The sequence below is a fragment of the Schistocerca nitens genome, chromosome 5, assembly GCF_023898315.1.
Source record: "Schistocerca nitens isolate TAMUIC-IGC-003100 chromosome 5, iqSchNite1.1, whole genome shotgun sequence".
Lineage (NCBI taxonomy): Eukaryota > Metazoa > Arthropoda > Insecta > Orthoptera > Acrididae > Schistocerca > Schistocerca nitens.
In genome coordinates, this window is record NC_064618.1 from 564,558,880 (window position 1) to 564,583,607 (window position 24,728).

The 24,728-nt window shown below is 41.8% G+C and overlaps 1 protein-coding gene across 1 annotated transcript; it reads left to right on the top strand.

Moving 5' to 3' along the window:
• Window positions 1-5,426: 5,426 nt before the first annotated feature.
• On the top strand, window positions 5,427-20,981 carry LOC126260581 (sterile alpha motif domain-containing protein 1-like). Its single transcript, XM_049957917.1, has 3 exons — window positions 5,427-5,438; window positions 20,517-20,735; window positions 20,811-20,981. The coding sequence occupies exons 1-3, from the start codon at window positions 5,427-5,429 to the stop codon at window positions 20,979-20,981; spliced, it is 402 nt and encodes a 133-aa protein (XP_049813874.1).
• Window positions 20,982-24,728: the final 3,747 nt, after the last annotated feature.

A 24,728-nucleotide genomic window follows, 5' to 3' on the forward strand; every position in this document is an offset into this window, starting at 1 on the left:
ATCCACTGCCCACTTCTGGTTTCAACAACTACTTTCACAGACGGCATTGCGAACATTTACGTACTCACTTTTCGTCCTGATAGTGGCTTTCGTAGCACAGTTTTAGTTCACATATACAAAACCTTCTTTTTTTTATTCTCGCTGCCGCTTTTTTTATTTAAATGTGACGAACTTTTCTTTCATTGTTGTTGTAACCATATTCCAACCTTTATTATCAATTGCCTTTTCCAGGTTTATTCCCTTTTTAACACATCTCTCTACCGAAATTCTGAAGAGATCTGTTGAATCTAGTTCGCCTGTGTTCCTTCTAAAATCCAAACTGTTCTCCAGTTCTCCTCCATTAGCTTTCCCAATCTTTTAGCCACGATCATTAACTTTCGCTGCATGTGAAATACCGCTAATTGTCCTGTGGTCATTGAATTTCTTTGTTTCTCGGTTCATCGGTACTGGAATCATATCAATTTTCAAAAAACCTCTGGCCATCCGCCACTGTCGTACACTTAGGAGCCCTACCCCAAAATCTCTCTTATTGCTTCTTGGTTCAACCACTTAAGTATTTCTGTTGGTATCCTCTCTGTACCTACTTCTTGGACACGAAACTCTTAAGAGATCTGCTGCAGTGGCTTTCAGCTTTCGTATCACACAGAAGATGATTTACGTCCTACCACTATGGACTTGACTATGGACTTGCCACATTTGGTTCTAAGACTCACTCACGTATTAGCCCTAGAGCAGACAGGAACAAAGAAGAATGTACGTAGCCTACAGCGAACTGTGTCCCCACCAGAGAGAGCAAATAGCACCATACCCTCGAAGAACTAGCCATAAACCGAGAAGAGATTCCCTAGATATGAGATAAAGTGGCCAGATTGTGCTGTGCCCGACTAGTAATACGAGCTACAAACGTTGTTGTCGCATAGGGAAATCAGTGGACCCATCTCTCCCAAGGGAAATTACTCTACACATGCACAGAGCTACGTCAGTCTGTATACGAGTTGATAATATGAGGATGTAATATGTGCTTGGTCCCATCAGTTCGAAGTAATTGAATCCTCAGCACGACTAATCAAGCGTCATTTTTTTCCGTTCCTAGCTGGTGTATCTACGCCTTGATGAGTCCAGTAGAGGCACGAGGTTTGGGTCATCATCAACATCATCATCATCGGCATCATCATCGGTTTCCTGACATGACAGTAGGCCCTTTCAGTTTCCGTTTCAGGCTGTCGAATGCTTCTTTCTTAATGTTGCTGTATGTGCTGCCGCGAAGCATGACGCCCAGGATACGAAATTTGTTCCTCTTTCAGATCCTCATATCCATCTAAGACTTCTTTAAGTCGTTCCTTTTTAAAATATACTTGTAACCGAATTTTTTTTACGTATTTTTGTGCATTCATTAACTGTCTTTCCTCTTCCACGCCTCTCAGTATCTCTTCATTTGTCATCATATCCATCCAATTTATTGTTTCTGTTCACCGCCATGTACATATCGCATAAGTTTGCAGCCTTGCTCTTTCTTCCTTATTGTCAACGTTTCAGCACAACACAGTAGTACATTCCATGTCAAACAGTTTATCAGTTTTTCCCCAATTCTTTGCCTTTATTGTTGCGGAAAATTCTTGTTTCCCCCTAAAATGCCACTTTCACCATTGCGATGTCGGTTTTAATTTATCTGTTCACTTAGTCACTTTCAGACTGCTTTTTCAGTGTTTAAAGCTTTGCAAGTGTTCTGATGTTTCTCCGTTCACCATTAACGACCCCTTGTCTGATTTTCTTACCGTAGCTCTTTCCATTAGTGTCAGTGATATCACATTATCCTGCAACTTTTTTTCATTTGTTATTATGACTTTGTCGACTGCAAACCTCATACACATTCTTCTTACTGCAATTCGTACCTCCTTTGCATGTCCTGTCATATTCCAAAAGGACAGACTGAAAAAGGCAAGAGACAGGCAAAAGCTTTGTCTTTCTCCTTATTCTCATTTTATCCACTTTGTACTTTCTCCTCTCACACTCACTGCCGCCTTTTTATTTAAATATAACGGATTTATAAGCCGCCTCTTCCTTCTTTCATTACAGTTGTAGCCTCATCCCAAGTCATGTTATCAAATGCGTTTTCCAGATCTATAAAACACATACATAAGTTTCTTCCCCTTGCAGTAACCTTCCAAAAATTCGCAGGAATCTCTTTGAATCTCATTGCATCTCTTGTGTCCGTACTCTTTCTACACCGAACTATTCCTCTGTGAATTTACCATTCACTGCCTCTATCAGTTTCTTATTCATGACTTTTAATGTAATTTTCGCTGCACGTGAAAAGGGGCTGATAGTCCTCGACTCACTGCTTTTCTTGATTTCCTGTTTCTTTGGTACTGCAGCATTACAGCTGACAAAAGGTGCTCCTACATTCACCTGCTCCTTGGTACTAAGCTGTTAAGAGAAATGTGCCTGTGGCTTTCCACTTCTGTATCACACCGAAGCTGATGTACACTCTCCTATTGTGCCACAAACTCGTCTAATATGTCCAGAGTTAAAAGTTTGCCAATGTTTCTTCCAAATGGTTTTCGGTGACTCCGGCTAACAACCACCAAGCAAGGCCTTGAAGAAGCCACTTTGGACAAAAATGCAATCAATGAACTATTCCCGGTAAATTTCTAACTGTTCACATTCTATTTAAACAACTTTTGCGCAGATCTCACTACCTGTCGCGTTCGCACGTTCACAACGCCTTACCACAGATATCGTGATCGTTATCCAGCTAGTGACACAGCAGCAGTAAAATGTTGTAACATGAATGAAATTTTTTAACGTTACACATTACAGTCTGGCATTATTAAATACTGACGTATCATTCTTTTATTCCCTTAATGGTGGTATTTTAAATTGAAATGTATGCGTGTGGCATAAGGAAGAAAAAAATGAGGAACTTATGAGTTATGGAATGAAGATCATTTGATTTTTATGCAAAGGTTTAAATATTAGAAATCATTTTTGTCCTACCGATTGGGAACAGAAGAAAGAACTACAGAAAGATTTCAACAGCGTGAGGTAGAATAAGATACGGAGAGTGTACTTCGAAGACTTGACAACAACAATAACAACAAATTATGGTCAAGTCTTCGAAGTACACACTTCATAAAAAAGTCACGGAATCCAGATATTGATGGTCCTGGCTGTGCATGTATCGATGTACCTGATTATACATGAAGTGCATAGGTGCCTGAAGAAGGCATTAGTGAGAAGGCGAAACTAGTCGTGTAAATAAAGTGACTCCTGAAAGCATGCGGCTGTTTAGTGAGTTTTCTTTGGTAAATTATTGAGAGCGTCGGGTGCAGTATTCCGGAACAAAAAAACGAAGCAGAACATAGAGTAGAGGGTGGTTTCATCCGAACAAATGAAAGACCGATTATCTTAAGGGGAGTACGTATGGCGGAATTGGTCAAAAAGTGACATTTTCGGATTATTATCTCTTATTAATATTTGACCTCTCCTGAATAATTTGATGCATTATTTGTCGAAAAATTCCAATTGGAAGTGTAGTTTTTATTATTTCAAAGTTAATAGTGCATGTGTAAAATTATCTGGTCGTTCTGCACTGATTTGCCTGAGTATCTCTATCTCTTGAACTATTGAATCTAGAAAGCTGTGGTTTTCAGCTATTTATTCCTTGAAATCATGTTAATGTTCGTGTTAAGAGGTTGGATGCACTGTATAAACAGAAATGGCGGTACAGCACATGCATTTTGTTTATTTACTTTGTGGTTGTCGTGTTTCATAAGTTTGAACTGAAAACATTGTGGTTTGGTGTGTTATTATACGCTCTTATACCTCTTTTCAACATGACGAAAAGAAAGGGTTGTTTTAAGAAGCGACGTTTCCATGGAAATCAGCATATCACAAAATTTGAATCCAGTGTTGATCCTGCGATAGATTTTTCACAGACCCGTGATAAATACACGCCTACTAGTGCTTCGAAGAGGAAACTTGGAGACCATGAGGATTTATTTATTGGCAAAGATCAAAATAGTTTAGGTTATGTTCTTTTAGATTTGAGTGTGCTAAGACAAGTTTTGCAAAATGCTGTGTCATGTAAGGTTTGTGGTGGGCAAATTAGCATCTCTGAGGACTCATCTGCAAGGACTGGACTGGTTAACAAACTTGACATTCAGTGCGAAGTTAGCAGGCTCTCGACATCATTTTGGACTTCCGAAAAGTGCAAAAATGACTTGTTTGAGAGCAATGTTAGGTGCATTGGGAGGTGCATTGGGAAAGGATTAACTGCAGCTGAAGTATTGTGTGCAACGCTGAACTTGCCAAACCCACCAGCCAGATCAAGCAAGTACACAGAAGTAATTGGTGACTGTGTCAAATCTGTTGCTGTTGCTTCTATGAAAGCTGCTGCTAAAGAAGCAGTAGAATTAAATAACACAACAGACTTATCTGTGGCAGTTGATGGCACATGGCAGAAGAGAGGTCACACATCAAAAAATGCAGTTGCAACTGTCACTAGTGTTTACACTGGTAAAGGTTTAGACATTGAAGTGCTAACTAAATACTGTCATCAGTGTAAATCAGTTCATGAAACAAGTGAAAGCCACGAAACAAAGTGTGCTAAGAATTATGAGGGAACTAGTGGGGGTATGGAGGCTACTGCCGTTGTTTGTATGTTCAGACGTTCATAACAGGAGAGAGGTGTGTGTTACACTGAGTACTTGGGGAATGGTGATTCAAAAGCTTACAAATCAGTAGTGGAAAACCAACCTCATGGTAATAAGCAGATTGTTAAGATTGAATGTGTGGGCCACGTTCAAAAACGGATGGAAACACGTCTCCGAAAATTGAAGCAGACAAAAGGAAAAGAGAAGTTATCAGATGGAAATACTCTAAACGGTAAAGGAAGACTTCCAGACAAATACATTGATGCACTCCAGCATTGTTATGGAATGGCAATAAGAAACAATACACACGACCTACAAGGGATGAAACTAGCAGTGTGGGCTACATTCTTCCACTGATGATACACCTATACATGGTCTTTGTCCACCTGGTGCTGATTCATGGTGCAAGTACCGCAAAGCTCAGGCAGCGGGTAGCGAGGAACAATTCAGGCACAAAAATAGCATACCATCTGCAGTGATGGAAGCTATTAAACCAGTATATAGAGAATTAGCTCTTCCTGACCTTCTTTCCAAATGTCTCCATGGTCGAACACAAAACCCGAATGAGTCTTTCAATAATGTAATTTGTACCCGCATACCAAAAAAATGTCTTAGTGGGAAGGAAAACTCTATGCTTGGATGTTTGTAATGCTGTGATAACGTTTAATGATGGTATAAAGGGAAGAATTGGGGTACTAGAGGAATTTGATATCACTCCATGTGCCAACACACTGCAAGCCTTTCAGCGAATGGATCGACTTAGAAGCTGGCATGCCTCCATGTGTAAGTTAATATCAAATAAAATGTTTGAACTTGATTTGCCGAAAATGACATTTTTAAAATTATTTGACCCATTATCTCAGGAACTATTACAGATACATATCTCTAATTTTACACTATGTTACCACTTAGTATACTGCAGCTACTGAACCTCCCAAAACATCTCTACCTCTAACGGGTTTTTACTTACGGAAGAAAAAGTGGACTTTTAAAAGAAAATATTGAACAACATTTCAAAAAAATCATAACTAGCTAATTATTTCTCTTTACATTTTGATTCTGGTTCAGTAATCAGAAAAAGAGTGTTACTACACATCCCAAAAATTTCAGATCTCTTTATGTCACAGATTCTGAGATAATGGGTTATCAATATTGCAAATTTAACACTGTGGGTATAGGACGTACGTACTCCTCTTAAAGAAACTGCTTTCGAATTGGAATAGGTACAGTTGGCAGACACCGTAGGCCAATAAAGATAACATGAGGAGTGACGAACACACACGTTTTAGTCACTTTAACTAAGTTTTAGCAGCTTTTTGTTTCTTGGTAAACACTCAGTACGTCATGCAAAATTGCTGTTTCGAGTGCTTTATTTTAAAACCAAGGCACAAATCAACACCTATTATTAATTTTGTTGATGAAGCGAAAACAACGCTACTACACAATCATAAAAGCGTTGATTTTGCTCTCAAATAATTAAATATGATTTGCAGAGACGCGCTCATACATTTTATTTCCGTAGTGCTAAACTACAAACGTTACAACGATTAAAGGTTCATAATACAGCGCAGTGTACTGTAACAAAGATTATTGAGAACATAATCCCTTTCCCAGTAATTATAAATCCACATACACCCAGCATTGTCTGTTAATGATGTTAATATGCGAGAACATTGCACGCGAAGTTTCCATTATGTATTCGCTTGATAATAACTACTATTTCACAAATCTGCTTACCCTTCGTTGCTGTCACGGAATTATATGTGGAGACCTTACGCTGAGTATGGCTCACCTAGGCAGTTTTACCGTAGTTTTCACTGTAACTAGTGTTACTAATTTTATTTATTTGCAGTTTCGGGTGATTTAATTCACAGACCAAAAGTGTGTAAGATCAACACATATTCTTCAGCATTATGAATCAGAGAGGCTTAGACTTAGTGCACGTCGACAGTAGAAGTCTTTTATAGTATTCTTTCATAGTATGAAAATAATCTGTTGCACGAATCTCTAGCCACTTAACCATAACACAATTGGGTTGGCGGGAGGGAAGCATCTTTTATGAATCACAGTACAGTTCTTAGCAGAGATTTCTGTTAACAGAATGTGAGATTCGTAATGTTTCTGCAAGGCGTAATTACTCTGTTAAGTTATGGCCCATATGTGAGATACATACATAGAACACGATTATAGTTACAGACCCATTCTGGAAATGTGACATATTCGTTTTCGTAAGCCTTATAAACACCACCTGCTTCTCTTCAGTAAATAAACCTGTGATCACGAGCCTTTCTTAAGTATGCCAGACGTTACTTCATGAGGATGGCGGAGCGAGATAGTGCTTTAGCTAAGTAGCTGGATATGAGAGCAGTGGAGTTCGAACTCCACCCGACCAATTATATTTAAGTTTTTCTTAGTTTCCTTCAGCTGACAAGAAGAATGCCATGATGGTCTGTTTCAAAACAACACCACGATCGATTTCATTTTCCATCCTTGTCTCGCCCGGGTTAATGCTTAGAGACCTTGTCGTAGATGTAACACAAAACTCCAATCTTCTTCCGTTTAATTTTCATGTGCTTCTTATACTATGTACATAAACTGCATTAGAAACTCTTAAGAGACTTTTTTTTTTAAAAAAAACTTCAATTTCCTAGTGTCCTACTGATGAAACGGAGACTTGAATCCCTTTAATCGTGAATGAACCTTTGTCTTCCTTCGATTTCATCTAGTCACTTTGAAATACTGGAGTTTAATGGCTCTCTTCATTTAGGTCTCTTAAATGACATACTTAGAGGTCACAAATTTTCGTATGTAATGTCTAATGAAAGACATTTCTTCCCAATCAAAATCGAGTGACACTATGAACTAAGCAAGACACGAGTATACGATTGTTGTACATTTTGCTTTCATTTTCATTGATAATCGCTTCCTATACGAATGACTCAGAAAAGTAGCCGCCATGCGTTTGATATAGAATGTGAACATCAGGGTATAAAAAAATGATACCTTTCTAAGATACACCTTTAATTACCAGTACTTCCCTGTTTGATAAGTATTTGTTGTTAATATGTGACTTTACAACTCTTAACAAATCATCCACCTAGGCCCTGTTTCTGTTACGGATGCCATTACATATTTTACTCGGTCTTCTCAAAATCCTCGCTGACGTCGAATATAAGCGGTTTAGTTTGAAACAACTCTCTTATAGATGTCAAACGAAACTCACGTGTCTGAAAGAAGTGGTCAGTGTGTACAGAGTGGGGCAAGTTTCCTTACCAGTGTATTTCAGTGTGCAGTAGTAGCTAATTTTACGTTTCAGTGGCCAACTAAATTGTTCCATGCTGATTGTTTGCTCTGTGGCTGAAGCCAGGAAATTAGTTATTGACGTCGAATTCCAGGCACGTGTTTTAATCATCGTGGCGTATTTGTGCGACATAATGTGCGACTCCGGCAGAATTGAAAACATCGTGTTTTTAATTCAGCCGATCGGTTTCCACGCCGCTCTTTGTCACAATAACGCTAATATTTCCTCTGCATGTAGATAAGTACTCGGAAAATTCGCAAAACTATAGCTGCGTGGATGAAAGCATCTACGTTGTTAACGCGCTAAGTTTTGCTCGGACGTAATTCATATTGTACAAGTATCAGGTAAAGTATAGTTCCAAAGTTACACTACTGGCCATTAAAATTGCTACACCACGAAGATGACGTGCTACAGACGCGAAATTTAACCGACAGGAAGAAGATGCTATGATATGCAAATGATTAGCTTTTCAGAGCATTCACACAAGGTTGGCACCGGTGGCGACACCTACAACGTGCTGACATGGGGAAAGTTTCCAACCGATTTCTCATACACAAACAGCAGTTGACAGGCGTTGCCTGGTGAAACGTTGTTGTGATGCCTCGTGTAAGGAGGAGAAATGCGTACCATCACGTTTCCGACTTGTATAAAGGTCGGATTGTAGCCTATCGCGATTGCGGTTTATCGTATCGCAACATTGCTGCTCGCGTCGGTCGAGATCCAATGACTGTTAGCAGAATATGGAATCGGTGGGTTTGGGAGGGTAATACGGAACGCCGTGCTGGATCCCAACGGCCTCGAATCACTAGCAGTCGAGGTGACAGGCATCTTATCCGCATGGCTGTAGCGGATCGTGCAGCCACGTCTCGATCCCTGAGTCAGCAGATAGGGACCTTTGCAAGAAAACAACCATCTGCACGAACAGTTCGACGACGTTTGCAGCAGCATGGACTATCAGCTCGGAGACCATGGCTGCGGTTACCTTTGACGCTGCATCACAGACAGGAGCGCGTGCGATGGTGTACTCAACGACGAACCTGGGTGCACGAATGGCAAAACGTCATTTTTCCGGATGAATCTAGGTTCTGTTTACATCATCATGATGGTCGCATCCATGTTTGGCGACATCGCGGTGAACGCACATTGGAAGCGTGTATTCGTCATCGCCATACTGACGTATCAGCCGGCGTGATGGTATGGAGTGCCATTGGTTACACGTCTCGGTCACCTCTTGTTCTCATTGACGGCACTTTGAACAGTAGACGTTACATTTCAAATGTGTTACGACCCGTGGCTCTACCCTTTGTTCGATCCCTGCGAAACCCTACATTTCAGCAGGATAATGCACGACCACATGTTGCAGGTCCTGTACGGGCCTTTGTGGATACAGAAAATGTTCGACTGCTGCCCTGGCCAGCACATTCTCCAGATCTCTCACCAATTGAAAACGTCTCGCGAAGAAGCTTTAGACTGTCTGATATTCATCATCTGACTTATTTAAGATGATATTAAAGTCTGTTGCTTACAGATAACAAAGAATAACATACAGAGAGCAGCAGACAATATATCAGCTGCGTTCAATTAGTAACGCAACACATTATTTTTTCTGAAGGCACGTAAGTTTTATTCACGATTCCAGTACAGCATTTTATCCGCCACTCGTTTGGCTACAAAATTCTTCATCAATGATGTTCGTCAGCAGCCAGCAGCCAGCAGCCTTGCAGTTCTCCTAGCTGAAATATAGAAAAGTTGGTAGACAAGGTTAATGTTGTTGAAATGAAACATTGGCAAACAATAACAAATATTCGAATATGTGTGAATTCCTAAGAGACCAATCTGCTGAGATCATCGGTCCCTAGACTTAGACACTACTTAAACTACTTTAAACTAACTTATGCTAAGAACAACACCCACATCCATGTACGATGGGGGACTTCAACATCCGGCGGGAGGGGCCGCGCAATTCATGACATGGCGCCTCTAACCGCGCGGCTACTCTGCGCGGCAAATAATAACAATTATTCATGTACTTTTACTTAGATAAATACCTTACACACCTTGAGAATAACTTTCAAGTACAAGTGCCTGTTAAATAAATATTCGAGAGGGCTATCATTTAGAGAGAGAGAACAATAAGAGCGGAGACATCAATAGCGGGCGTCAGACGGGAGCGAGTCAGACGCCGCTCGTGTTTCTCTATAAGTAGACAACTGAAGGCAACTTTACCGTCATTTGTCCTCAGTCCCTTCCTCTTCTGGAAGCCTCTTGCGTGGAAAAATGTGCTCCTTTCCGGCGCAGCTGATAGCATAGAATTTGATTGTTGACGCCGCTTGTGCTGCGTCTGATGCATTATTTGCCGATTAAAAAATACAGTTACTCTCTTTCGCTCACATTTAAGAATTAATTACAATTTTACATTATAAGACAATTTAAAGACAATACACGGAATTAATACAAAACTACAGCTTTCTTACGTAGGTCTACATAAATTATTTTAGTTTTGAAGCTTAAATTTATTGACACATAAAAAGAAACATTTCTTCCTATTTCTTTCTTTCTTCATTGACATATTATTTCTGGAGACCCCAGTTTCCCTCAACATTTTTGTATTTCTTTCTTTCGTCGATCAGCTGAAGTATGTAATAGGTTATGCATGGTTTATTCTCAGCTGTTTTCCCATTGCGTAAGGTTTTCTTGACAACTTTGGCATTGCTCTCGTTAGATATGTCAATTCCTCTTCAACTGTACTGTCTACTGAACTTTATCGCAGTGCCTACGTATAATCCACAGAGAACTTCAAGCGTATCTTATTCTTTCCTCAGTTCTTCTGTATCTCACTTCTTTGCGCACTGAGCTTGTCTAACTAGTCTCTTAAACTTCAGCCAACCCTTCATCATTACTACATTGTGATCTGATTCTATATCTGATCCTGGGTAAAACTTACAATTCAATATTTGATTTGGAATCTCTGCCTGACCATGATGTAATCTAACTGAAATCTTCCATTATCTCCCAGCCGTTTCGAAGTATACCTCCTCCTCTTGTGATTCTTGAACAGAGTATTCGCTATTACGAACTGATATTTATTGCAGAACTCAATTAGTGATTGTACTCTCTCATTTCTACTACCAAGCCATTATTCTCTAGTAACCATTTCTTCTGCTCTCTCCCATACAACCGCATTCCAGTTCTCCTTGACTATCAGATTTTCATCTCCCTTTACGAACTGAATTACCCGATCAGCACCCTCCTATACTTTCTGTATCTCTTCATCCTCTGTTTGCGACGACGGTATGAGCAAGTGAACTATCGTTGTCGGTGTTCGTCTGCTGTCCATGATGATGATGTCAAACAACCCTGTTACTAAACTGTTCACAATATCTCATTCTCTGGCCGACCTTTTTATTTCTAACGAATCCTACTCCCATTATATCATTTTCTGCAGCGTTTGATATTACCCTATTCTCGTCTGACCACAAATCCTTTCGCTCCTTCCATTTCATTTCACTGACCCCCGAATATATGTAGAGTGGGCCATAGCATTTTCCTTTTCAGATTTTCTAGTTTCCTTACCCAGTTAAAACTTCTGACGTTCCACGCCCGACTCGTAGTAGAACGTTATCATTTAGTTGGTTATTCATTTTTGTTCTCATGGTCATCTCCCCCTTGCCAGTCTCCTCCCAGAGATCCGAATGCGGGACTAATCGGGAATCTTTTGCCAATGGAGAGATCATCATGACGCTCTTTCAGTTGTAGGTCACACGTCCTGCGGATATACATTCTGTATCTTTTATGCAGTGGTTTCCATTGCCTTCTGCATCCTGATGCCGTTGATCATTGCTGATTCTTCAGCCTTTTAGGGGCAGATTCCCACCCCAACGGCAAGAGGTTGCCCTGAACCTCTTTCCACTCTTCCGTCCTCTTCGACAAGGTCGTTGGCTGTATGAGGATGACTTCCTGTACCGGAAGTTCTCGTCCGTCACTGATGATGATTTTTATTTAAAATTAAAGTTGTGACGGTTTTCGCACCGGGGACGTTTCGATTAGTAATCGAAGACGCTACCCCTAGACCCTCTTTCCTTTGTGAAATAGTAAGTAATGTAGCTGCCTTGGATGTGTCTGTAACAAATCTTGTGTAAACTGATGTTACTCCGGTGGGCGAAGTTACAGTTATGCCGCGTTCACACCGGACGTGTCGCGCCAAACCTCTTTTCTTCGTCTTGCGCTGCGCGGCCGCTGTCGAGGCGGCTTTACGTTCCGGCCAACCGTGAAGCGTCTGACGGCGTGACCTCAGTACGTCACCTTGACTTCCTGACGTATTAGCACGTTACGGGACAATCACATTTTCATAGGATGAAAAATCCACCAAGCCCACACCGGCATGAGGGCCAACACAAAAGGTCTACTGCCATCTCTGGACACTGGTTAGTGTTCACTAAGTGAAGCCGCGCAGGATGTGGGTACTGCGATGTTTGTGTACGTCTGGTTGTAATTAACCATTTATACGCGCTTATCTGGAGATAGATTGGGTTGAAAGTTGAACGAAGGGTTGTAAGAGCAGTAGTGGTTTTCTTGCTGCCCGTGATAGGTCATGTAAAGGTAGGTTTTGTTAGTAATGGGTATCCTGCAGGCGGATACCTTTGACGTTGTGGAGCGATGTTACTTTGCGGCTGCAGCTGGATACCGGTGTTGACTACTCGATCGGCATCAGCATACCTGTAACAGTTGGGTTTATCATCGGTCAGTTGCTGATAGGACACGTTCTACGAGTGGGGCGTGGAATGTCAGAAGTATGAACGTGGTAGCGAATCTAGAAAATCTGAAAAGAGAAATGCAAAGGCTTATCTGGGTCAGTAAAGTGAAATGGAACGAAGACAAGGATTTCTGGTCAGATGAGTATAGCGTTATATCACAGCAGCAGAAAATGGTATAACGGGAGTGGGATTAGGCCGGCCGGTGTGGCCGTGCGGTTAAAGGCGCTTCAGTCTGGAACCGCGTGACCGCTACGGTCGCAGGTTCGAATCCTGCCTCGGGCATGGATGTGTGTGATGTCCTTAGGTTAGTTAGGTTTAATTAGTTCTAAGTTCTAGGCGACTGATGACCTCAGAAGTTGAGTCGCATAGTGCTCAGAGCCATTTGAACCATTTTTGGAGTGGGATTCGCTATCAATAGGAAGGCAGGGCATAGAGTATATTACTGTGAACAATTCAGTGATGGTGTTGTTATTATCAGAAGCGATAGCAAACCAACGATAGTTCAGGTACACATGCCGATGTCGCAAGCTGAAGATGAAGAGATAGAGAAAGTATATGAGGATACTGAAGGAGTAATACAGTACGTAAAGGGAGATGAAAATCTAATTGTCATGGGGGACTGGAATGCAGCTGTAGGAGGAGGAGGAGTACAAGAAAAGGTTACAGGACAAGGAATGAGAGAGGAGAGAGATTAATTGAGTTCTGTATTAAAATTTCAGCTAATAATAACGATTACTCTGTTCAAGAAACACAAGAGGGTTGGAAAAGTTCGGGTGATACGGGAAGATTACATCATGGTCAGACAGAGATTCTGAAATGAGGTACTGTATTGTAAGGCGTACCCAGCAGCAGATACAGATACAGATCACGATGTAGTAATGATGAAGAGTGGGCTGAAGTTGAAGAGATTAGTCAGGAAGAACCAATACGCAAAAAAGTGGTACGCGGAAGTACTAAGGAATGAAAAGATACGATTGTAGTTTTCTAAGGCTATAGGTACAGTAATAAGGAATAGCTAAGTAGGCAATATAGTTGAAGAGAAATTGACATCTGTAAAAAGGGCAATCACAGAAGTTGGAAAGAGCAACTCAGGTGCAAAGAAGGTAACAGCAAAGAAACCATGGGTAACAGAAGAAATACTTCTGTTGATGGATGAAAGAAAGAAGTTCAAAAATGTTCACGGAAGTTCAAGAACACAGAAATACAAATCACTGAGGAATGATGTAAATAGGAATTGCAGGGAAGCTAAGCCGAAATGGCTGCATGAAAAATGTGAAGACATCGAAAAAGCAACGATTGTCGGAAGGACTGACTTAGAATACAGGAAAATCAAAATCGGATTTCGGTGAAATAAAAGCAAAGGTGATAACATTAAGAGTACAACGGGAATTCCACTGTTAAACGCAGAGTGCAGAGCGAAAAGAGTGCATTCAAGGCCTCTATGATGGGGAAGATTTATCTGATGCGATAGAAGATGAAACAGAAGTCGATTTAGAAGAGAAACGGGAACCAGTATTAAAACAGAATTTAAGAGAGCTTTGGAGGACTTAAGATTAAATAAGGCAGAAGTGAGATATAAGTTTCCATCAGTTTTCTAAAATCAGTGGGGGAAGTGGCAACAACAAAACGACGGTGGTGTGTAGAATGAATGAATCTGGCGACATACCATCTGACTTTCGGAAAAATATCATCTACACAATTCCGAAGACTGCAAGAGCTGGAAAATGTGAGAATTATCGCACAATCAGCTTAACCGCTCAAGCATCCAAGTTGCTAACAAGAATATTGTAGAGAAGAATGGACAAGAAAATTGAGGGTGTGTTAGATGACTATCGGTTTAGCTTTAAGAAAGGTAAAGGCTGCATAGAGGCAATTCTGACGTTGCAGTTGATATTGGAAGCAAGGCTAAAGAAAAAGCAAGACACATCCATAGGATTTGTAGATTTGGAAAAAGCGTTCGACAATGTAAAATGGTGCATGATGTTCGAAATTATGAGAAAAATGGGGGTAAGCGATAGGGAGAGACGGATAATATACAACATGTACAAGAGCCAAGAGTAAATAATAAGAATGGACGACCAACATGGAAGTGCTCGGATTAAAAAGCGTGTAAGACAGGGATGTAGTCTTTCGCCCTTACTTTTCAATCTGCACATCTAAGAAGCAATGACGGAAATAAAATACAGTTTCAAGAGTGGAATTAACATTAAAGGTGAAAGATATAAATGATACGATTCGCTGATGACATTGCTATCCTGAGTGAAAGTGAAGAAGAATTACAAGATCTGCTGAACAGAATGAACAGTCTAATGAGTACAGAGTATGCATTGAGAGTAAATCGAAGAAAGACGAAGGTAATGAGAAGTAGTAGAAATGAGAACAGCGAGAAACTCCAGGAGTGATGGTCACGAAGTAGATGAAGTTAAGGAATTCTGCTACCTAGGCAGTAAAATAACTAATACCGGACGGAGCAAGGAGGACATCAAAAGCAGAATAACAATGGCCAAAAGATCATTCCTGTCCAAGAGAAGACTACTAATATCAAATATCGGCATTAATTTGAGGAAGAAATTTCTGAGAATATACGTCTGGAGTACAGCATTGTATGGTAGTGAAACATGGATTGTGGGAAAACCGGAACAGAAGGTAACCGAAGCATTTGAGATGTTGTGCTACAGACGAATGTTGAAAATTAGGTGTACTGATAAGGTAAGGAATGAGGAGGTTCTGCGCAGAATCGGAGAGGGAAGGATTATGTGGAAAACACTGATAAGGGGAAAGGGCATCTGTTAAGACACGAGCGAATGACTTCCATGGTACTAGAGGGAGCTGTAGAGGGCAAAAACTTTAGAGGAAGATAGAGATTGGAATACATTCAGAAAATAACTGAGGACGTAAGTTGTAAGTGCTACGCTGAGATGAAGTGATTATCAATAAGATGACTGTAATAGTAATAATACGTATATGGGAAGTTGCTTGCTGCCATGATCGAAGATCCAGATTTGGGCAATTTTTGGAGAACTACATTCTATAAATTGCTAAGAGATATGGATTTCCAATATGTTCGGCGTGGGCACGATATCATATAATAGAAAGGAGTGACATCATTTTATGGAGGTGGCCTTATCTACGAACCATTAAACTGTTGAGAGATGAGGGAAGACTCATTTACTGGTTGGACATGGCTGAATGCAAGACATAACCGCGTAACGTCTGGGTAGTAAATGCAATAAAATCCTCTAAACAAGCATTTCTATTTGGATTACCCATCGGAAACAAGGGCACACAGGGTAAAGGTAAACGCCTGATTATCACACACATTAGGAGCAAAGCAGGTTTTGTCGATGGCTGTTTGTGGATTTTCGAATCCAAGAAGAGTGGAGATTATCATGAAGAGATGTGCGTCAATAACATTCGAGAAGTGATTTAAAGATGTTCTTCCTTGGCTTCAGGAAATCGCAGGTACTGTTCCTCGTCGAAAAGACAAAGTTCCTAATGCGAATTCTAATAAGCAAGATATATCCAAACGGCTAAAATTTAAAAATATCGCTTTTGAAGACAGTATGTTGAAGAAAGAACTACTAGAAATCGTTAAAGAAAACAAAGTGGCACACAACAAACACGCAGTATATGAAATGCGAATTAAATCCATCGAGTTAATTTGGGCCAGAATCAAAGGCTATGTTGCAGCAAAAGACAATGAGTACAAAACGCCGGAAGCTAAAGAACTACCAGAACAAGCTGTAAGAACAGCGACTGCAGAAGAGTGAAACAAATGTATCCTCAATTTGGGGGGAAAAGTTGAAATTCAGATGTGGAAATGAGACTGCAATATATAGGACAGAGAGGAGAGTTCTCTTAATGCTGAATGAGAATAGTTCGAGTTCGACAGAATGAAATAGTTTTATCGTTCTTATAACGTTATTGTAACTGGATTTTTTGTTAAAATCGCTTGTATTTGAATCTGTTACGCCTAATGTGACCATTAATTTTTTTTTGTCAAAGCGGAACACTTGCAGAATTTAGGAAAATATAATTTTACTATTTATAATTTATTCAGATACAAAGAGACGATAAAAATGTATCAGTTATATATAATTTTAATTAATCAACATTACATTGCAGTTGCAGAGGTATTTGTTTTATATTTGTCGTTGAGGAAACCAGTTTCAAAATGTCGGGTGTAGTTTTCAAGTAGGAATGGAGCTTATCACATGATTTGTTGATGTTAGACTTAGTAATCAAAATGGCTTTCAAAGGTGCGACACTTAACTGTATTGTCAATTGTCCATACGTTCTCCGTTAGAGGAAAACCTCTTTTGGCAGGTGCGTTACTTCCAGACAACCAAAAAATGTATTCAATAGTAATAATACGAAATTTCGTATAGTTCAGATTTTTATCACTGGAATGTGTGAACAACTCCACCCAGCGGTCTTCAGTAGCAACGTTTTTAGAATTCCATCTCGATATATTCTCATCTGTGACGTAATTGGAAATATACGAAAAATCATCGAGTACGTCCGTATCTTGGTCGCTGCTAAGCAATCCTTCTGTTATCAACATTTATCGAGGCATCGAGGCTCAGAATGTTTCTGATACCGTGTGTCACTGGAATCACAGAACTCTTTGAGATATTCCACTCGGACGCCGTAGATAAAAAACAAAATGAGTAAATTTTAACAACTATACATGCTACTGGGAGACAATCCGAAGCTGTTTTGATCGCATTGTGAAGTATATGGACTGCACATCCAATCCCAATGAGTTGCCTTCCGAGTCATAGGTTTAATTTCGTGTAAACATTATTACTCCCTATTCTATTCTTTCCTCCAAAATTGAAGTTAGTATTATCTCCATAAAATGCCACAATTTTCTTATTTAAATCATTGCACGATAATTTTTTTTCTGAGTCATTAGCCTTCTGACTAGTTTGATGGGGCTCGCCACGAGCTCCTCTTATTCATCTCAAAGTAGCACTTGCAGCCTACGTCCTCAATTATTTGCTGGATGTATTCCAATCTCTGTCTTCCTTAGCAGTTTTTGCCCTCTACAGCTCCCTCTAGTATCATGGAAGTTACTCCCCGATGCCTTAACAGATGTCCTATCATCCCGTCCCTTCTTCTTGTTAGTGTTTTCCAAACATTCCTTTCCTCTCCGATTCTGTGCCGAACCTCCTCATTCCTTACATTATCAGTGCACTTTATTTTGAATACCTTCTTCAAATAATCGTCAACAATATCCAACGTTCACCAGGTTGCTCTCGAAACTGTTTTTGACTTTCATACCTTCATAAGGTAAAAAACATCGAATCAAAGAAAAAGGAATAATTTTACTGAGCCATGATCTGGAGCATCCGTTAGTAAAGACATGCAGTGTGCTTGACAGAGACGGTCTTTTAATTCATCCATCACCATAGGTGCCAAGACATTTACAACAATAGCCTGCAAATGTAATTTTTTTCTCAAAACATGTTTGAATGAAATTAGAGAATAGTCATTCGAGCGATACGCCCATGCATGTTCCGCTGCAGCTAGATCCAAACCTTTCGAAGTTGGCAAATGGGTTCTTTTGAAAAAAGAAAGTACTGACGAACTGGAAGCAGAAGCTTGATCAGAAAGTGTGTGTTTTTCCGATTTTAAATGTTTCTTAATATCGCTGACACCTCCATTTCCAACACTAAAATCAGTACGACACTCTTCACACGTAGCGTCTGATGGACTTTCCTTTGTTTTATATATGGATACTTATTTTGCAAAATAATATTAAAAGTACACTTGCGTTTAGGTATTTTTCTAATGTTTTAACACAAACACGAAAATGTTGAATGAGTTACTTGAGGTGTGCACGTGCGCCCGAACATTCCAATACAAACTAAAGTCAATGCTGCCGCACTTCAAGTTGGCACTCACGCGATGTGCTTATTGGCGGAGTTAGCGGCAGCATGTGTCGCTCTCGCATGTTGCTCGCTCTCTCTTCTCCACGCCGCCCGCGCTGCCGCTGCCGCCACCACCCGCGAGTTTCGAATGTAACGAATATAATAGGCAGGTAGGAGGTACGTCTAATCAGTCATCGTTTGGTCTTCTTGCAAAAGCGGAACATTTTTGCTCTGGCTGCGGCCAATGGGACAGACAGCCTGAAAGTGGGACTTTCCAGCCCATAGCGGGACGCATAGTCACGTTAGCTATGCCACCTTTACGATGCCGGCGGTCAACTGCACAGCTTACAGGAAGGATTCTCGACACGTCTGCTTTCACTGATAAGGATGGTGGTTAATCCCGTGAAACTGTTTGTGTTTTGTTCCAGCTCTCGGTGAATAGACTATATTGTTTCAAGTAGTTGAATACACTACTGGCCATTAAAATTGCTACACCACGAAGATGACGTGCTACAGACGCGAAATTTAACCGTCAGGAAGAAGATGCTGTCATATGCAAATGATTAGCTTTTCAGAGCATTCACACGAGGTTGGCGCCGGTGGCTGCACCTACAAAGTGCTGACATGAGGAAAGTTTCCAACCGATTTCTCATACACAAACAGCAGTTGACCGGCGTTGCCTGGTGAAACGTTGTTGTGATGCCTCGTGTAAGGAGGAGAAATGCGTACCATCACGTCTCCGACTTTGATAAAGGTCGGATTGTAGCCTATCGCGATTGCGGTTTATCGTATCGCGACATTGCTGCTCGCGTCGGTCGAGATCCACTGACTGTTAGCAGAATATGGAATCGGTGGGTTCAGGAGGGTTATACGGAACGCCGTGCTGGATCTCAACGGCCTCGAATCACTAGCAGTCGAGGTGACAGGCATCTTATCCGCATGGCTGTAGCGGATCGTGCAGCCACGTCTCGATCCCTGAGTCAACAGATAGGGACCTTTGCAAGAAAACAACCATCTGCACGAACAGTTCGACGACGTTTGCAGCAGCATGGACTATCAGCTCGGAGACCATGGCTGCGGTTACCTTTGACGCTGCATCACAGACAGGAGCGCGTGCGATGGTGTACTCAACGACGAACCTGGGTGCACGGATGGCAAAACGTCATTTTTCCGGATGAATCTAGGTTCTGTTTACATCATCATGATGGTCGCATCCATGTTTGGCGACATCGCGGTGAACGCACATTGGAAGCGTGTATTCGTCATCGCCATACTGACGTATCACCTGGCGTGATGGTATGGAGTGCCATTGGTTACACGTCTCGGTCACCTCTTGTTCTCATTGACGGCACTTTGTACAGTAGACGTTACATTTCAAATGTGTTACGACCCGTGGCTCTACCTTTTATTCGATCCCTGCGAAACCCTACATTTCAGCAGGATAATGCACGACCACATGTTGCAGGTCCTGTACGGGCCTTTCTGGATACAGAAAATGTTCGACTGCTGCCCTGGCCAGCACATTCTCCAGATCTCTCACCAACTGAAAACGTCAGGCGTATCAAGGCCGTTATTAAGGCCAGTGGTGGATGTTCTGGGTACTGATTTCTCAGGATCTATGCACCCAAATTGCGTGGAAATGTAATCACATGTCAGTTCTAGTATAATATATTTGTCCAATGAATAGCCGTTTATCATGTGCATTTCTTCTTGGTGTAGCAATTTTAATGGCCAGTAGTGTATGTAAGAGGTCTAAATAACCATTATTTGCAAAATTATGATCACTGAAAATAATTTAGATGATTAGAAGTTGAGGTACCCGGTTCTACCATACTTTCGATTACTCGAACCCGTGACCTCCTCTTTAAGAGTTACCGAAGCTTCCCCGCGAGTACGGAGCCCGACTTCCGCTATGGCGCGCTCGTGCTAGCGGAAGAGCAGCACGCCTGTGGCGAAGCGGTGCGGCACGAGCGGGAAGCAGCGGGCGGCGGTCCCGGGCACGCGCCCTGCCGGGGTCCCGGCGTGCTTTGCAGGCACGCGTGCTGCGCGCTGCGTGCGTGGCGGGCGGGCGAGCACGCTGCCGGCGGCTCCCGGGCCCGGCGCCGCGGCGCCCGCCGCTCGATACAGCCCCTCGCCTCGCCCCGCCAAGGCGCGTTAAAGGGGAAGGCCGACGGGCGAGAGCGTGGCCGGCTAGCATTGACACACTCACCGGGTCACCCCGCAGCTGCCGCAGGGGGCGCTGACCGCCGCGCGCGCCACGCCGCCCATCTGCCTGCCGGCTCACCCCCTGCCTTTCTTCTTCCGCAAGGTCGCGGCCTGCCCCCGCGCCGTGGCGCCGCCGCCGGGCCCACAACCACCTCGCGCTCCGTCACTACCTGCAGAGGAGAACCGCTAAATTAACGCTGTTACGCCTTGTAGGGTACAAGATGAACATCGACAAAAGCAGAACAAGTATAACGGAATGCAATCAAATTAAGTCAGGTCATTCTGAGGGAATTAGATTAGGAAATGACACACTCAAAGTAGTACATGAGTTTTTCTATTTGAGCAGTAAAAGAACTGACGATGACTGAAGTAGAGGGGATAAAAAATGTAGAGCATATTAATATATTATAAATTGCGGGCAACCGCAGCCAAATTTCCACCTTTTGGAAGAATTAATCCGCAATGTACAGAAAGCAGATGGCAGTTATAAGAGTCCAGGGACATGAAAGGGAAGCAGTGATTACGAATGCCCCCCTCTTCAATGATGTCGCGAACACACTACGAGACAGACTACCCAACTATGACACGTATCAACTACTTGGACGAGAGGAAACTTTTCAGACCTTAAACACATTAGCTAACGAGGTATCGCGAAAAGTTCTAACTGAATACTTAAGAGAGATAAACTAAATAACCAAGACAACAACCACTGAATGCGTCCAAGAGCCCTATTCCCATGCCGCCTGTGCGTGGACTGGCCGACTTTTCATCTCAGTTGGAATCCGCCACGCGCAGGATTAAGGGGAGTAGGGATCAACACCACCGATTGTGACACACACCCGAAATGACGTAGGATAAGTTAGTTTTGTAGGACTTAGTTTTAGGAAACTACGTTAGGAACTGCAGCGAATTTAACATCGAGACCTGCCCAGTGCCAGGGGCACGCTCTTCGGGATTAGCTCGAAGAGCAAGACAATATAAAAGTAGATTTATATGTTTCACTGGCACACATGTGACGCTACAGAATATTGTAATTAGTGATAGGAATTAGATATAAACTGTAGATACTAGAAATTAGATGCCCATTGTTTGTTGAAAATTAACTGTAGCTCACTTAGAAACTCAAACTAATTGCGAACTAAGTATAAACGTATAAGTATTATGACCCACTAATGAAACAAGGAAGTTGGTTAACTTTGTATAATTATAATGGTTTGTTAATAAAAATTAAAAAAAAACAGTGGTTGGGAAGGGAGTGAGACAGGTTTGCAGCCTTTCCCCGATGCTATTCAATCTGTATATTGAGCAAGCAGTAAAGGAAACAAAAGAAAAGTTCGGAGTAGGTATTAAAATCCATGCAGAAGAAATGAAAACTTTGAGGTTCGCCGACGACATTGTAATTCTGTCAGAGACAGCAAAGGACTTGGAAGAGCAGTTGAAGGGAATGGACAGTGTCTTGAAAAGAGGGTATAAGATGAACATCAACAAAAGCAAAACGAGAATAATGGAATGTAGTCTAATTAAGTCGGGTGATGCTGAGGGAATTAAATTAGGAAATGAGGCCTTAAAGTAGTAAAGGAGTTTTGCTATTTGGGGAGCAAAATAACTGATGATGGTCGAAGTAGAGAGGATATAAAATGTGGCCTGGCAATGGCAAGGAAAGCGTTTCTGAAGAAGAAAACTTTGTTAACATCGAGTTTAGATTTAAGTGTCAGGAAGTCGTTTCTGAAAGGATTTGTATGGAGTGTAACCGTGTATGGAAGTGAAACGTGGACGATAAATAGTTTAGACAAGAAGAGAACAGAAGCTTTCGAAATGTGGTGCTACAGAAGAATGCTGAAGATTAGATGGATAGATCACATAACTAATGAGGAGGTGTTGAATAGGATTGGGGAGAAGAGAAGTTTGTGGCACAACTTGACTAGGAGAAGGGATCGGTTGGTAGGACACGTTCTGAGGCATCAAGGGATAACTAATTTAATATTGGAGGGCAGCGTGGAGGGTAAAAATCGTAGAGGGAGACCAAGAGATGAATACACTAAGCAGATTCAGAAGGATGTAGGCTGCAGTAGGTACTGGGAGATGAAGAAGCTTGCACAGGATAGAGTAGCATGGAGAGCTGCATCAAACCAGTCTCGGGACTGAAGACCAGAACAACAACAATTTGCTATGGCTGTTTGATAGTTCCTATTAAAAGTCACGACTTTCTTTCACGCGACTAGAAGACGCAGGCTCACCATAATTTTTGCTCGCGTATCATGTCATTTCTGGAAACCCAGAATCTACTCTGTAGGAATCAACACGGATTCAGGAAACAGCGATCGTGAGAGACCCAACTCGCTTTATTTGTTCATGAGACCCAGAAAGTATTAGATACTGGCTCGCAGGTACATGCCATTTTTCTCGACTTCCGGAAGGCGTTCGATACAGTTCCGCACTGTCGCCTGATAAGCAAAGTAAGAGCCTACGGAATATCAGACCAGCTGTGTGGCTGGATTGAAGAGTTTTTAGCAAACAGAACACTGCATGTTGTTCTGAATGGAGAGACGTCTACAGACGTCAAAATAACCTCTGGCGTGCCACAGGGGAGTGTTATGGGACCATTTCTTTTCGCAATATATATAAATGACCTAGTAGATAGTGTCGGAAGTTCCATGCGGCTTTTCGCGGATGATGCTGTAGTATACAGAGAAGTTGCAGTATTAAAAAATTGCAGCGAAATGCAGGAAGATCTGCAGCGGATAGGCACTTGGTGCAGGGAGTGGCAACTGACCCTTAACATAGACAAATGTAATGTATTGCGAATACATAGAAAGAAGGATCCTTTATTGTATGATTATATGATAGCGGAATAAACACTGGTAGCAGTTACTTCTGTAAAATATCTGGGAGTGTGCGCACGGAGCGATTTGAAGTGGAATGATCATGTAAAATTAATTGTTGGTAAGGCGGGTACCAGGTTGAGATTCATTGGGAGAGTCCTTAGAAAATGTAGTCCATCAACAAAGGAGGTGGCTTACAAAACACTCGTTCGATCTATACTTGAGTATTGCTCATCAGTGTGGGAACGGTACCAGGTCGGGCTCACAGAGGAGATAGAGAAGATCCAAAGAAGAGCGGCGCTTTTCGTCACAGGGTTATTTGGTAAGCGTGATAGCGTTACGGAGATGTTTAGCAAACTCAAGTGGTAGACTCTGCAAGCGGTGTAGCTTGCTGTCCAGGTTTCGAGACGGTGCGTTTCTGGATGAGGTATCGAATATATTGCTTCCCCCTACTTATACCTGCCGAGGAGATCACGAATGTAAAATTAGAGAGATTCGAGCGCGCACGGAGGCGTTCCGGCAGTCGTTCTTCCCGCGAACCATACGCGAGTGGAACAGGAAAGGGAGGTAATGACAGTGGCACGTAAAGTGCCCTCCGCCACACACCGTTGGGTGGCTTGCGGAGTGAAATGTAGATGTAGATGTAGATAATTCACGTCATGTTGTAAAGAAATAGCCCGCTAAAAGCGGTAGTCCCTATTTAAAACGAAGAGGATAGCACGCCCGCACCACAAGCAGGAAGGTGATTGAGCGGTAACAGGGAAGGCAGCACTCACCGACAGCGGCTGGCGCTCATTTCCGTTCGTGGGGCCCATCTAACAGGTCAATAAACTTTTATAACGATGTTGTTCCAAATTGTTTGTTATGTAACTTTCATTTATGTAACACTGCTTGAAATCACAAGAAAAATTGCAAATATGCTACTTATACAAAGGTAAATATAAACATAACCCACGACTGACTGTTGATAGTAATATACTATATATATAGAAGTGAACTCAACAGGTTTTTTTTTCGGAGGGTGGGTGCAATATCGTAGTTCGTTGATATGAGCTTTGTCGTGTCCTAACGCAGGTTAGAAGGGAGACGAGTGGTTAGGGTCAGTCTGCATTTTC

What these genes read in the sequence shown, in the direction of transcription:
- LOC126260581 (XM_049957917.1), top strand. An exon ending in CCTCGCCTCGCCCCGCCAAG is followed by an intron (nt 20,736 to 20,810) that starts GCGCGTTAAAGG and finishes GTCACCCCGCAG; the next exon opens with CTGCCGCAGGGGGCGCTGAC.